We start from the raw sequence: 14,480 nt of genomic DNA on the forward strand, positions 1-14,480 counted from the left end.
CAACAAGTATTTTTTAATGTTTGTAACTGTATTTTGAGTCCAGCAAATATGTGCTCCAGGCGTCAGTGAACAACCAGCTGATGCGCCAGCACATGAACAATAAGGTAAAGAGTATATTTCAAGGTTTTACTTTTATTGTACATCTTCATTCTTCACTAGCTGGAATTTTTTTTCCACCTTTAGCTACTAATATATAGTCTGTTGCCAATAATCTGCAATCAACAAGAAGATGCATTGCTACATCTACAAAAATGTGTAACTATCTCCTGTATGTTGTGTGTGCATAATATTATCTAATCAAAAACAGCCAAGCTGTAAAAAAAGGAGTGCAGCCCTTGAAAAGGCTATGGTGAAAAAAGATGTGAAATCCAAGGTGGCGGCCAAGTAATGGCTATGATGGTAGGTTAATGGTAAAAATTTTAATAACAACAATTCAGGTGAATTTGGTGCCGCATGGTCTTGGCACAAAATTCACCTGAACTGCCGTTATTGAAATCTTTACCATTAACCTACCATCACAGCCATTTCTTGGCCGCCACCTTGCATTTCACATCTTTTTTCACCATAGCCTTTTCAAGGGCCGCACTCCTTTTTTTACAGCTTGGCTGTTTTTGATTAGATTTCACTTATTTTTGTATTTGTATACCCCAAAGCTGGCCTATGGCCAGCTTTGGGGCTTTTAACCTATATTTTTTTCTTTACCACAGGAAAAAGAAAAGGATGAAGCAGATTTTATAAATACTTTAACTCATTCTGATTTCATCAGTAAATGTACAAATTATATATATATATATATAATGCATATCAAGACACACGGTAGTGTGTCGTGCGGCTCAAGAAGCCGGCGCGCAACACCCGTGAGTATATTGACAGGAAGAACGAAAATGCAATTTTTGCACCTCTATAGCTCTGTGCTGCCTCAATGAAACAAGACGATTTTTGCTGTGGACACTCCCTCCAACTTCAGTACTCCACATTCCAAATTTTAGCAAAACCGCTTCAAGCATTCCTGAGATATGCGACTTCAAAAATTGGCTTAGTTTCTTACTTTTATTTTTCTTCTTATTTTTCTTCCTCTTTTTGCACACTTTACAAAAACTGCTATAAAACGCGAACGCTACATCCGATTGCCTTGAAATTTGGCACACAGAAGGGGGGTATAAAGGTGCATCTCGGTACCAACTTTGGCTATAATACGATAAATAGGCAAGGAGTTATTAGCGATTATTCACGAAAAATAACACCAATATGTTGTCACGCCTACAGGGTAAACCGCGTATGGGAAGAAGCTGAAGGTGAATAAGTTAACTATTGAACCTCAAACCTTTTGTGATTTGAAAGAAATTGAGCTAAAAACCAGGAAGATACAACGAAAAAACCAACAGTATTTAACAATTATGCAATCAAGATTAGCTAATATAAAACGACTACTTGCTACGCCTACCAAAAAAACTGCTTGGGGTAATGCTTTGAAATTCGCTGTACAGATGGAGTAATCATCTTAGAAAGGCTCTTCAATGGTGTAGAAGAATCAGACTTAAAGCCACGGAGTTATAACACACAATCCAACTTGGTGTAGAAAGTACGAGATTAAGATACTCTAATAGAGCAGTCATCCTAATAGAGCAGTCACCCTGAAAAGAATTCAACAGATCAGCTAGAAACAAGTAACCCGTATAGAGTTCAGCTACAAACAAATCACCCTGTAGAGAGATCAGCTAGAAGAAGTTATCTTGTAGAGAGTTCAGCTACAAACAATTCACCCTGTACAGAGATCAGCTAGAAGAAATTACCTTGTGGAGAGTTCAGCTACAAACAAATCACCCTGTAGAGAGATCAGCTAGAAGAAGTCACCTTGTAGAGAGTTCAGTTACAAAGAAACCACCATGTAGAGAGTTCAGCTGCAAACAAATAACCTGTAGAGAGTTCAGCTACAAACAAATCACCCTGTAGAGAGATCAGCTAGAAGAAGTCACCTTGTAGAGAGTTCAGTTACAAAGAAACCGCCATGTAGAGAGTTCAGCTACAAACTAGTGACCCTGTAGAGACATCAGCTAGAAGAAGTTACCATGTACAGAGTTCAGCTACAAAGAAACCATTATGTAGAGAGTTCAACTACAAACAAGTGATCCTGTAGAGACATCAGCTAGAAGAAGTTACCTTGTAGAGAGTTCAGCTACAAAGAAACTATCATGTAGAGAGTTCAGCTGCAAACAAATCACCTGTGGAGAGTTCAGCTACAAACAAATCACCCTGTACAGACATCAGCTAGAAGAAGTTACCTTGTAGAGAGTTCAGCTACAAACAATTCACCCTGTACAGAGGTCAGCTAGAAAAAATTACCTTGTGGAGAGTTCAGCTACAAACAAATCATCCTATAGAGAGATCAGCTAGAAGAAGTCGCCTTGTAGAGAGTTCAGTTACAAAGAAACCACCATGTAGAGAGTTCAGCTGCAAACAAATCACCTGTAGAGAGTTCAGCTACAAACAAATCACCCTATAGAGAGATCAGTTAGAAGAAGTCACCTTGTAGAGAGTTCAGTTACAAAGAAACCACCTTGTAGAGAGTTCAGTTACAAAGAAACCACCATGTAGAGAGTTTAGCTACAAACAAATCACCCTGTAGAAAGATCAGCTAGAAGAAGTCATCTTGTATAGAGCTCATTTACAAAGAAACCACCATGTAGAGAGTTCAGCTACAACTAGTGACTCTGTAAAGACATCAGCTAGAAGAATTTACCATGTAGAGAGTTCAGCTACAAAGAAACCATTATGTAGAGAGTTCAACTACAAACAAGTCACCCTGTAGAGACATCAGCTAGAAGAAGTTACCTTGTAGAGAGTTCAGCTACAAAGAAACTATCATGTAGAGAGTTCAGCTGCAAACAAATCACCTGCGGAGAGTTCAGCTACAAACAAATCACCCTGTAGAGACATCAGCTAGAAGAAGTTACCTTGTAGAGAATTCAGCTACTAAGAAATTATCATGTAGGGAGTTCAGCTACAAACAAATCACCCTTAGAGAGTTCAGCTACAAACAAATCACCCTGTAGAGAGATCAGCTAGAAGAAGTTATCTTGTAGAGAGTTCAACTACAAACAATTCATCCTGTACAGAGATCAGCTAGAAGAAATTACCTTGTGGAGAGTTCAGCTACAAACAAATCACCCTGTAGAGAGATCAGCTAGAAGAAGTCAGAGTTCAGTTACAAAGAAACGACCATGTAGAGAGTTCAGCTGCAAACAAATAACCTGTAGAGAGTTCAGCTACAAACAAATCACCCTGTACAGACATCAGCTAGAAGAAGTTACCTTGTAGAGAGTTCAGCTACAAACAATTCACCCTGTAGAGAGATCAGCTAGAAGAAGTCACCTTGTAGAGAGTGTTCAGTTACAAAGAAACAATCATGTAGAGAGTTCTGTAATATTATATATATAAGTTGTACATTTACTAATAAAATCAGAAATATTTAAAGTATTTATCACTTGCTTCATCTTTTCTTCTTCCTGTGGTAAAGAAACAAAAGATAGGTTAAAAAAGCCCCAAAGCCGGCCTATGGCAGGCTTTGGGGTATACAAATACAAAAAGAAGTGAAATCTAATCCAAAACAGCCAAGCTGTAAAAAAAGGGTACGGCCCTCAAAAAGGCTATGGTGAAAAAAGATGTGAAATCCAAGGTGGCAGCCAAAAAATGGCTGTGATGGTAGGTTAATGGTGAAAATTTTTAATAACGACAATTCAGGTGAATTTAGTGCCAAGACCAAGCAGCACCAAAATTCACCCGAATTGTCGTTATTAAAATTTTTACAATTAACTTACCATCACAGCCATTTTTTGGCCGCTACCTTGGATTTCACATCTTTTTTCACCATAGCTTTTTTGAGGGCCGCACCCTCTTTTTACAGCTTGGCTGTTTTGGATTAGATATTTACTACATGTCAATTAATCCCCACAGGATAATTTGCAGCTGATCTCTCTACTGGGTGACTTGAAATGTAGCTGAACTCTGTACAGGGTGATTTGCTTGTACGTAGATGAACTCTTTACAGGATTCTCTCTACAGGGTGACTTGACTCTAGCTGAACTCTCTGCAGGGTTATCTGTGTGTAGTTGAACTCTCTACAGGGTGATTTGTTTGCAGCTGAACTCTCTACAAGGTAACTTCTTCTAGCTGATCTGTCTACAGGGTGGCTTGTTTCTAGCTGGTATCTCTACAAGGCGATTTGTTTGTAGCTGAATTCTCTACAGGGTGATTTGTTTGCAGCTGAACTCTCTACATGGTGGTTTCTTTGTAGCTGAAGTCTCTAAAAGGTGACTTCTTCTAGCTGAACTCTCTACAGGGTGGTCTTTTCATAGCTGAACTCTCTACAGGATGATTCGTTTGCAGCTGAACTCTCTACATGATGCTTTCTTTGTAGCTGAACTCTCTACAGGGTGAATTGCTTGTAGCTGAACGCTCTATAGGGTGATCTATTCATAGCTGAATTCTCTACAGAGTGATATGTTTGTAACTGAACTTTCTACAAGGTACAGTATCTTCTTCTAGCTGATCTCTCTACAGTGTGAATTGCTTGTATCTGAACTCTCTACATGATGGTTTCTTTGTAGCTGAATTCTCTACAAGGTAACTTCTTCTGTAGCTGATCTCTCTACAGGATGACTTGTTTGTAGCTGAACTATCTGCAGGGTGATTCTTTGTAGCTGAACTTTCTACAAGGTGATCCTTCTAGCTGATCTCTCTACAAGATGACTTGCTTCTAGCTTAACTCTCTAAAGGGTGATTTATTTGCAGCTGAACTCTCTACATGATGGTTTCTTTGTAGCTGAACTCTCTACAAGGTAACTTCTTCTAGCTGATCTCTCTACAGGGTGACTTGTTTCTAGCTGATGGGTTATTTGTTTCTAGCTGAACTTTCTACAAGGTGATTTGCTTGCAGCTGAACTTTCTACATAGTGGTTTCTTTGTAGCTGAACTCTCTACAAGGTGATTTGTTTGCAGCTGAACTCTGTACATGGTGGTTATTTTGTAGCTGAACCCTCTACAAGGTGACTTCTTCTAGCTGATCTCTGTACAGGGTGACTTGTTTCTAACTGAACTATCTACAGGGTGATCTGTTCGTAGCTGAACTCTCTACAGGGTGATTTGTTTGCAGCTGAACTCTCTACATGATGGTTTCTTTGTAGCTGGACTCTCTACAAGGTAACTTCTTCTAGCTGATCTGTCCACAGGGTGACTTGTTTCTCTGATCTCTCTACAGGGTGATTTGTTTCTAGCTGAACTCTCTACAGAATGATTTGTTTGCAGCTGAACTCTCTACATGGTGGTTTCTTTGTAGCTGAACTCTCTGCAAGGTGACTTCTTCTAGCTGAACCTCTACAGGGTGATCTTTTCGTAGCTGAACTCTCTACAGGGTGATTTGTCTGCAGCTGAACTCTCTACATTTGTAGCTGAACTCTCTACAAGGTAAATTCTTTTTTCTAGCTGATCTCTCTACAGGGTGAATTGTTTGCAGCTGAACTCTCTACAGGGTGGTTCTTTGTAACTGAACTCTCTACAAGGTGACTTCTTCTAGCTGATCTTTCTACAGTGTGACTAGTTTCTAGCTGAATTGTCTATAAGATTAACTGTTTGTAGCTGAACTTCCTACAGAATAACTTGCAATGTAATATAATTCTTTAATGGAGTAAGTTATAAACGTAGCCGAATGCTCTATTAGGGTGACTGTTCTATTATATAGAGTATCTCGATCTCGCATTTGCAACACGTAGTTGGGTTTCGAATCATAACTCAGTGGTTTGTAATCCGATTCTTCTATACTACTGCAAGTACTTTCTATGATGATTATTCCAGCTACACACCAATTTTCAGCTCATTGCTCTTAGCGGTTTGCCTGGTAGGCGTGAAAACTAACAGTTTTTTTATTCGTAAAAATCGATTGCATAATTGTGAGACAGGTTGGGTTTTGTGTCATATCTCCATGGTCTTTATCTCGATTCTTTTCAAATCACAAAAAGGTACTCCTACGATGGTTACTCCATCTACATAGCAATTTTCAGCTCATTCCTTCAAGGGGTTTACCTTGTGGGCGTGACAGACCTTTGACCTTATTTTATGCGAATAATTGATCATAACTCCGTGAATCTTCATCGGATTCCTACTAAAGTTGGTACTGAGATCCGCCTTAATGAATCCTTTAAGTGTGCCAACTTTCAGCCTGATTGGAGCACGCATTCGTGTTTTATGGCGGATTTTGCGAAGTGTGCGAAATGAAGTAGAAGAAAAAAACGAAGAAATTAAAACGAAATTTTGTTTGTTCGTATCTCGGAAATGGCTGGAGCGATTTTCTTCAAATTTGGTATGTAGACCGCTCTAACTGGCCAGCACTTCTCTAGCAAATTTGATTCCAATCGGATTAGGGATCACAGAGCTACATAGGTGTGAAAATTGCATTTTCTTTCTTCCTGTTAATATAGTCACGGTGTGGCGCACCGGCTTCTTGGGCCACACGTCACACTATCGTGTGTCTTGTGATCACCAGTGTTGGGCAAGTTACTTTGTAAAAGTAACTAGTTACATATTACATATTACTTGCAACTGAACTATTTAGTTACAGTTACATATTACCCATAAAATAAAGTAACTATAATAATATTACATATTATATTACTTTGTGTTCACAGCCTTAAGCTGTCACGTGTGAAACTACCACTTTATCACGTGACATGGTTGCGTTGTTGAACAACGTGCAAATCTTGGTTATAAGTAAGAAGCTGGTGAATAAGCTTCATTCAGTAGGCTTCATTACTTCGTTGTGGACAGGCGTTACTCAGAGGATAATTAACTAGATTAATAACTTCGTTACTTGTAGTAATAATATTGCATAATAGTAGACTTGTTACAGTAACTATATTACTTAGGTAACGCGTTACATTTGTAAGTAAAGTAACTTGAGTTATATTACCAATTTTTATAGCGTATTTCGTTATATTACTTAGTTACCACAAAAGTAATAATATTACGTAACGCATTACTCCCAACACTGGTGATCACTATGCCAACTAGTGCCAATGTCACACCGCTGATTTACTGGCACATCACCATTGGCCTTTAGTTACAACAGAGTCTATTGTGCCATATTGGCTTGATTGGGATGATTTGCCAGTTGTGCCTTCACCACCTTGTTGTGTCACTTCATTGCATGCTGACTCATCTTCAGAGACATGTCACACCTACAATATAAACAAATCAATTAAAACCACTACAGCTAATTTAACTTGTTTTTGTTGTACTTTTGTGCAAGTTGCATTAATTATTTTTAGTATTGTGATTTTCTGATGCCAGTTAAACTCCTTGCCTGTAAGTTGGTGCATGTACTTGGTTCAATGTTTTGTACATTTTTACTGTACTTTTACTTCACGTGGCTTGCTAGCTGGAATTATTTTCCGCGGTTTCCAATGGTCTGTGATCTATAAGATGCATTGTTGCATATATACAATAATATGTAACTATCTACTGTATGTTATGTAATGTGTATGCATAATAGGCTATGATCACTGTGCCAATGCAACACTGCTGGCACACACCAGCGGCCTCTAGTTACAACAGAGTTTATTGTGATCATTCATAACTGATGTCTCTTTGTTTTACAAGTGTTTCCAGGTGGCACAGTGAGTCCCAAGTTGCTGCAGGACAGCTTTATCCTTCATCTGGCTTGCTATTAAATGATTTTCCACCATCAGTGTTACCAATAGTACATTAAATTGCTGCATACACTACTGCTTGAATGTGTATCTCCAGTGTGTCATCTACGGTTCAGAATATTGTGTATGCACATAGTGTGTACACATTAGCCACACCACTGATGTACTGGCACTTAGCTACCAATTGCCTTTTATTATGCTGATTGTGCTAACCTTCACCACCTTGTTGTGCATAGTGGCCTTACGTTTTGATTGAGTCACCTTCCCACCTACTATACAAACAAATCAGTTAATGCCACTATAGATTTTGTGTAAGCTACATTATAGTATTATGATTTTCTGATGTTAGTTAAACTCTTTCCTGTGTATGTATGCGTATCATTTCTGCCGGCACACCCACTACTCTGAGTGCTGGCTATGGCATTGTTTATACATGCCCTATGGGTAGGTTGTCACATTGGTATATGTACTTGGTTGTATATGTGACCCGGTCCTAGATAATAAATAATAAAACAATTAGCTAAGCAGGAGAAAAGAAGACATCTAACAGTCCATAGGGCCAGAAATATGGCCCATCTCTGGGGAAGCATCTTTGGAGTAAGCATCTTTGTATTTGGATGGGAGAAAAATGGTCTGGTATATAACTCCAATAGCTATTTTGTTCTGAATCCCCAGATTCCTGAGATGAATTGTTTGAAGTGTGGCAAACAAGCCGCGAATAAGAGGTTTTCTTGTTCCATGTGCCTGACTGCCTGTTACAGCTATACTGAGTGATTTCTGTAACAGGAGCATGAAATACAAAAACATTAGTTTACTTTGCTCGCGGCATGTTTACAGTCCTTCAAACAATCCCCAGAATCTAGGGATTAAGAACGAGGGGTACGACACCTTCGCAAATCTGTACATGATTTGAAATCACTTCGTGATTTGAAATTGGATTTGTGATTTGAAACTTGGTTTGAAATGTCACGTGTGATTGCCAGTATGATTTCTAGGGTTATTACTGGGTTCTGAAGGTCTAGGGCATTAGTTCATGATTAAAAACTAGTAGACTATTGTTCGTATTTATCTATGCTGTAAGCTTGTATTGTTTATAAATGTTTTCGAGACTAGTTTTCAAGCAGCATTAATTACTTCCATGGGCGAATCGCTGGAAATTTGTTTTGTGATTTGGTAGCTGAAGGGCGTACGTGATATGTAGAGGTGTCACACCCCCCGATTAAGAATGAAATGGCTATATAAGTTACACCACCCAAATACAAGCAGTCTAGGTACGACACTAGCTATGTTATTTGTTAAACCTTCTGAATCAAAAATTGTATGGCCCTGTTAACTTCATCCGTACCATCATAGTCTATATACCCCTGCATTATATCTATGGTACCACATACCTCATGATCAGTATTGTTTTGTTGGTCACGGTGTAAAACAACAAGTCTGCGACTCTCTTACTCTGATGAGTCGTTGAGCTATGGCGACCATCTTCCCACTTGGGTTACGGATGCAATTCCTGACTGTGATACTTCACTGTTTAACACTGGAAGTATTACTCCTTCATTGATCAAGTCCTGCCTTCGTCATTGTTCCATGAAATCAGCTCCTGGTCCTGATGGGCTTACTTATTACCATTTATTTCATTTACCATGCACCCATCACTTTTTGGCTACATTATTTAATAAGATACTGAATGCTGGAACTGCTCCTGGAAGTTGGGGCCAGGCTCGTATTAAACTGATATATAAAACTGGAGATCGACATGACCCTTTAAACTTTCGTCCAATTGCCCTTACATCGGTGGTTGGGAAACTGTTTCACAAAATTCTTAGTAGGCGGTTAGAGTCGTATTTGAAAGTAAATGGAGTTTTGGATACTACCATACAGAAAGGATTTGTGTCAGGCATGCCGGGTGTATTTGAACACATTTACTCTTTATCAGCAATTATGCAAGATGCTCTGTCAAACAAAAAGCCTTTGATGGTAACTTTTATTGACCTCAAGAATGCTTTCGGCTCTGTTTCACACCATCTTATTTTTGACATGTTAAGGGCAGTCAAAGTACCTTCCTCCTTTTTCAATTATGTTTTTTCATTTTATTCACAGTTGTCAGTTACAATTACAAGTGATCACTGGGAGACAGCTATGATACCATTTCAACGAGGAGTATTTCAAGGAGATACTCTTTCCCCTATGATATTTTTGTTGGTATTTAATCCACTTCTACAGTTGGCAGACTCTTTGAATAATCCATGTGGCTACACATTTCAACTTCCTGTGCCTAATTGTGATAGCCTACCGCCTGTTGGTTCTTTTGTATACATTAAATGGTCCGAGAGTGGTGATGAAGAACCTGGTTGGTATAAAGCTCGTATTGACAAGTATCTGTTTAATGGTTTATGTAAACTTGTGTACAAGGAAGACATAGATACAATGGTATTTGAAGAAGTTGACCTCCACCAGGTGGACTGGAAACCTTGTGGTAAGAGGGCAAAGAGGTTTGTGCCTCTTACTGATAAACCTGCCACTGTTAAATCCAGTTGGAAATCTTCTCCAAAATTTGTCGATTCAATTGCCCATTCAGTGAAGGGTTATGCCGATGATGCTACCTTGATTTCCACCAATTTGGAAACCCATTCTTCTGTGCTCCAAGAGATTGACAAGAAAGCTGCAGACTTGGATCTAACACTTAAGCCTTCAAAGTGCGTTTCATTTCTATTTGATGGCTCTAAACATTTGTCACAGAGAATTCCGTTATCAGGTGGGACCACAAAATTGATTACTGAGGGTGGCACAAAATTTCTGGGAAAACTAATTGATGTGTCTTTGTCAGCTACCAAATCTATTGCAAACAAGAATATGACTTCTCGTCTATCTGGTTTACTAACAGCTACTGATTCTCTTCCTGTTAGGGGAGAGTATAAGCTCTGGATTTATAGGAATTACATCTTGTCACTGTTAAGATTCCATCTATGTGTTGATGCAATCACTAACCATACTATTAAACAACTCGAATCTATGGTCAGTCGTTATCTTAAGAAATGGTTACAGCTTCCAAGGAATGCTACTCGGGTAATCCTATACTATCCGGGAATTTGTTGCCCCAGTGTCTCTTGTGTGTCAAGAGAGGCAAAACTTAGTTTGCTTTCATGTATCTGTGCATCATCTGATCCTCAGCTGCAGGAATTGGGCTTGCATCTCCATCTTGGTAATGATTTTCTGCGGTTCCAGAATCAAGATTATTCCATATTGTCGGCTGCCCAAAGCCAATTGTCCGATATGCCATCAGCACGGTCTCTTTACAAGAGAGCTAAGGATGATTTGACTAGTAAAATTACTTCTGACAGTGAAGCCCATCTCAATCAACTCACTGTGCAATGCAAATTTTTGGATTCTGCTAGGTTAGAAACTAGCTGCAGAACATGGAATAAGTTAATGACTGGATTTCACCCTGGGCAACTTTCTTTCTTGTTGAGAGCATCCTCGGACACTCTGCCTACTGCTGTTAACCTGCGTCGCTGGCACATACAGTGTGGTGCCAAGTGTACCCTTTGTGACTCTAACCGGCCAACTACCGCTCATATTTTAGGTGGTTGCCCAATAGCACTATCCCAACAAAGGTACACCTATAGACATAATCAAGTACTGTTCACTTTAATTTCTCAGTTAATTACTCTCTTTTCTGATTGCCAGATGGTCAGTGTCTATGCGGACCTGCAGGGACATCGTTTTAATGACTCTCCTCCTGAAACCATCCCCTCCAATGTCTTAGTCACTCCTTACAGACCCGATGTTGTCATCTATAACAGACACTCTGCATCGATGGGCATTATAGAGCTTACATGTCCATTGGACTCAATACATCATTTGGAGTCTGCACACAACCGCAAACTTTATAAACCTGAGTATGTACAGCTTTTGGCTGAATTGGATCGTTTGAAGATTCCTCACTGCTACAGAACTGTGGAAGTCAGTGTTTTGGGCCATTTTCAACCTAGTTCTATTGCTGCAATTAAGGATGTGATAAATTTTACCCAGCAAGTATCCCTATTTTCCAAGGGAAGTGCTAGAAATCTTTTGTTCAAGATGGCCAGTGCCTCAATTTCTGCTTCACAGAGAATATTTTATGGTAGGAACTCTAAAGAATGGACAATCAACCCGGACTGTTTTTAATCTGTATATAATTTAAGCTGTAACTTTAGTTTTGTACTTAAATATAATTTTTTTTTTCCTTGCCATGCCCACTGCTGTCCACTGTTGGTCAGACATGTGGTCGCATGTTGTCCGAGGACACATAACACATAATATATAATTTGTTTGTAATCATGCATGTTTTCTCATCAATTATTAGTGATGGTTCTCTCTCACTCTGTATAACGACGTGAGTACTTTGCACGTTCTTTTTCGTACTACTGCCTGCACTCTTTACTGAAAAACTCAGCAATTCCGCTGAAAATTCACCTGCCATTGTTATCTCCCTAGCCGTTTCCAAGAAAAATAAGCGTGCGCCCAATTGAATGGTAATCGACCCCGGATGCTGTGGTTTTCTCAAAAATTACCTGTACAGTTAAGGCCAATGAAACTTGATTAGCAGTTTCGCGTCATCGCCCGCATGCTTTTGATACACCCGCATGGAATTTCATTATTGGTATTTCAGATCGAAATACTCTAATAGAACGGTCACTTTTACTCTAATAGAGCAATCAGCTATACCCTAATGGAAAAATCACTTGTTATAGATTAGTGACGTACCTTAGCTATTTAATGCAAGAGTAACCAGTGTAGATCTCACTGCTTTTGGAAAAATAATGAATAATGAATAATAACCGCCCGCCTGCATCAAATTTTCAAACATCTGAGCGAGAAACTGGTAATCAAGTTTCATTGGCCTAACGAGGTCCACAACGTGAAAAATGATGTTGTAAGAAACAAGTACGGTAATCGCCGACTGTTGCAGAATGTTACCCCTTAATACCCCATCACATGATACCACGCACTCAAGTGCCGCGTACCACTGGAGCTAAACTTTGGTAAGATTTAAAATTGTCAGTTTCTACTACATGATCAGGAAGAGAATTCCACGATCTAATAGTTCTAGGGAAAAGGAGTTCAGATAGGAATCAATTTTGGAGGGTAAGGCCCGAGGGGTAGCTCACAAGCTGGGACTCTCGCACACCAACTGTGAAATCCAATTATAAATCAATTAAATATTTAGAAATCCTGAAATCTATAATTGCTTTTAAATACGGTTCAGTATTTTCTTTTCCATCCGTTCACGCATTAATTTCACGAACTACGGGACAGCAACCAGCTATAATTATCGAAGATGAGGCTTTCAGACAATGGCTAGGCAGCTACAATGACTATTTGGAGTATTAGAGTACTGTATGTATATAGGGTTGGCAATGAAAAAATCAACCTCTATAGTTTCTCCTCCAATTCTGGGTGATCAATCTACCCAAGTCTACATTAAAACCGTAGGGTAATAATACGGTGATTCCCCTTGCTGTTTATGTAGCGCACATTTTAATTTTTCGCGATTTTTCAGGTTTTTAAATAAAAATGGGCAGCAGCATCAGTGATGCTGTTTAGAGCATTTCAATGTTTCCATGAATGGCGCATTACATGGTGGTCACTATACTATCAAAGACGGATGCGTATTCTTGGTGAAACAGATGCTGCGAGTTTCTAAATCATATCATGAGCAAGGGCATCATTCTTTATTAATTACTAGGCAGACAGCACAGCTGGTTTGCCTAGGATGCAAAATCAACAATAGTGCAGTGCATGTTACAATCAATAAGAGTATGTATGTTATAATTACTAATTGTGAACAAAAAGTTACAGTATGTGTGTTACATAAGAAAAAGTTAGCTATAGTGCGTATGCTACAATTACTAATTAAATTATAGTATGTGTGTTACAATCACTAATTATAAACAGTAAGTTACAGTACACATGTACAGCTACTAATTACAAACAGTCAAAGTTATAGTGCATGTGTTACAAGTTACGATATGTATGTTACAATTACTAATTATTAACAATCAATAACTTACGTAATTGATTTGTAAAACAATTTAGAGTACTAGCTTCGATAGCAGGGATAGGTAGTAAGTTCCAATCACGAAAAGTCTTTAAAAAGTAACTATTATGATAATGATTAGTTCTAGCAGTAGGTATGTTAAAGTGAAATGGATGTTGAAATCTTGTTAAATGGGCGGTGGGTGGTGGTTGTGATGTAGGTTGGTATTTCTAGTGATATTAAATTATGAAGTCCTTGGTATAGGATTATGAGCCTTGAAATTTGTCTTCTAATGTTTAGTGCTGGCCACTGCAACCCGGAGAGCATACTGGTCACACTATTTTCCCAGTTACAAATGGGATTTCACCCATCTAGCTGCAATTCTCTGCACTCTCTCAATAGCTTGAATGTCTTTAGATAAGTGGGGTCCCAAACTGAAGATGCGTATTCTAGTTTTGGTCGGACTAATCCCAGGAAAGCAGCAGATTTTACTGATTCATCACATTTGTTTAAGTTGCGTCTCACAAAGTTTAGTGACCTTATTGCGCTACTTGTAATGTTGTTGATATGTGGAGAGAATGACATTGATGAATGAAATAGGACTCCAAGATACAGATGCTGATTTGTACGAGTGAGTGCTTCATTGTCTATGTAATACTGGAATTCAGGTGGTGAGGTAGATAAGTATAACACATTTGTCGATATTTAGGCTCATTTGCCATTGTTTAGTCCATTGAATAATATAATTTAAGTCTTGTTGT

The 14,480-nt window shown here is 38.8% G+C and overlaps 2 protein-coding genes across 2 annotated transcripts in view; one reads left to right on the plus strand and one right to left on the minus strand.

The window, feature by feature from the left end:
- Nucleotides 1-9,142, minus strand: part of LOC136249043 (uncharacterized) — a 51,299-nt gene extending 42,157 nt beyond the window's left edge. Inside the window, exon 1 of the mRNA XM_066040950.1 lies at nucleotides 9,092-9,142. The gene's annotated coding sequence lies outside the window, so the exon portion shown is untranslated. The remainder of the gene's footprint in view (nucleotides 1-9,091) is intronic.
- Nucleotides 9,143-9,287: 145 nt separating this feature from the next.
- LOC136251772 (uncharacterized) lies at nucleotides 9,288-14,314 on the plus strand. Its single transcript, XM_066044185.1, has 2 exons — nucleotides 9,288-11,823; nucleotides 14,160-14,314. Exons 1-2 carry the CDS (start codon nucleotides 9,288-9,290, stop codon nucleotides 14,312-14,314), a joined length of 2,691 nt encoding a protein of 896 aa, XP_065900257.1.
- The last annotated feature ends 166 nt before the right edge of the window (nucleotides 14,315-14,480 follow it).

Source organism: Dysidea avara, chromosome 3 (genome assembly GCF_963678975.1).
Source record: "Dysidea avara chromosome 3, odDysAvar1.4, whole genome shotgun sequence".
Lineage (NCBI taxonomy): Eukaryota > Metazoa > Porifera > Demospongiae > Dictyoceratida > Dysideidae > Dysidea > Dysidea avara.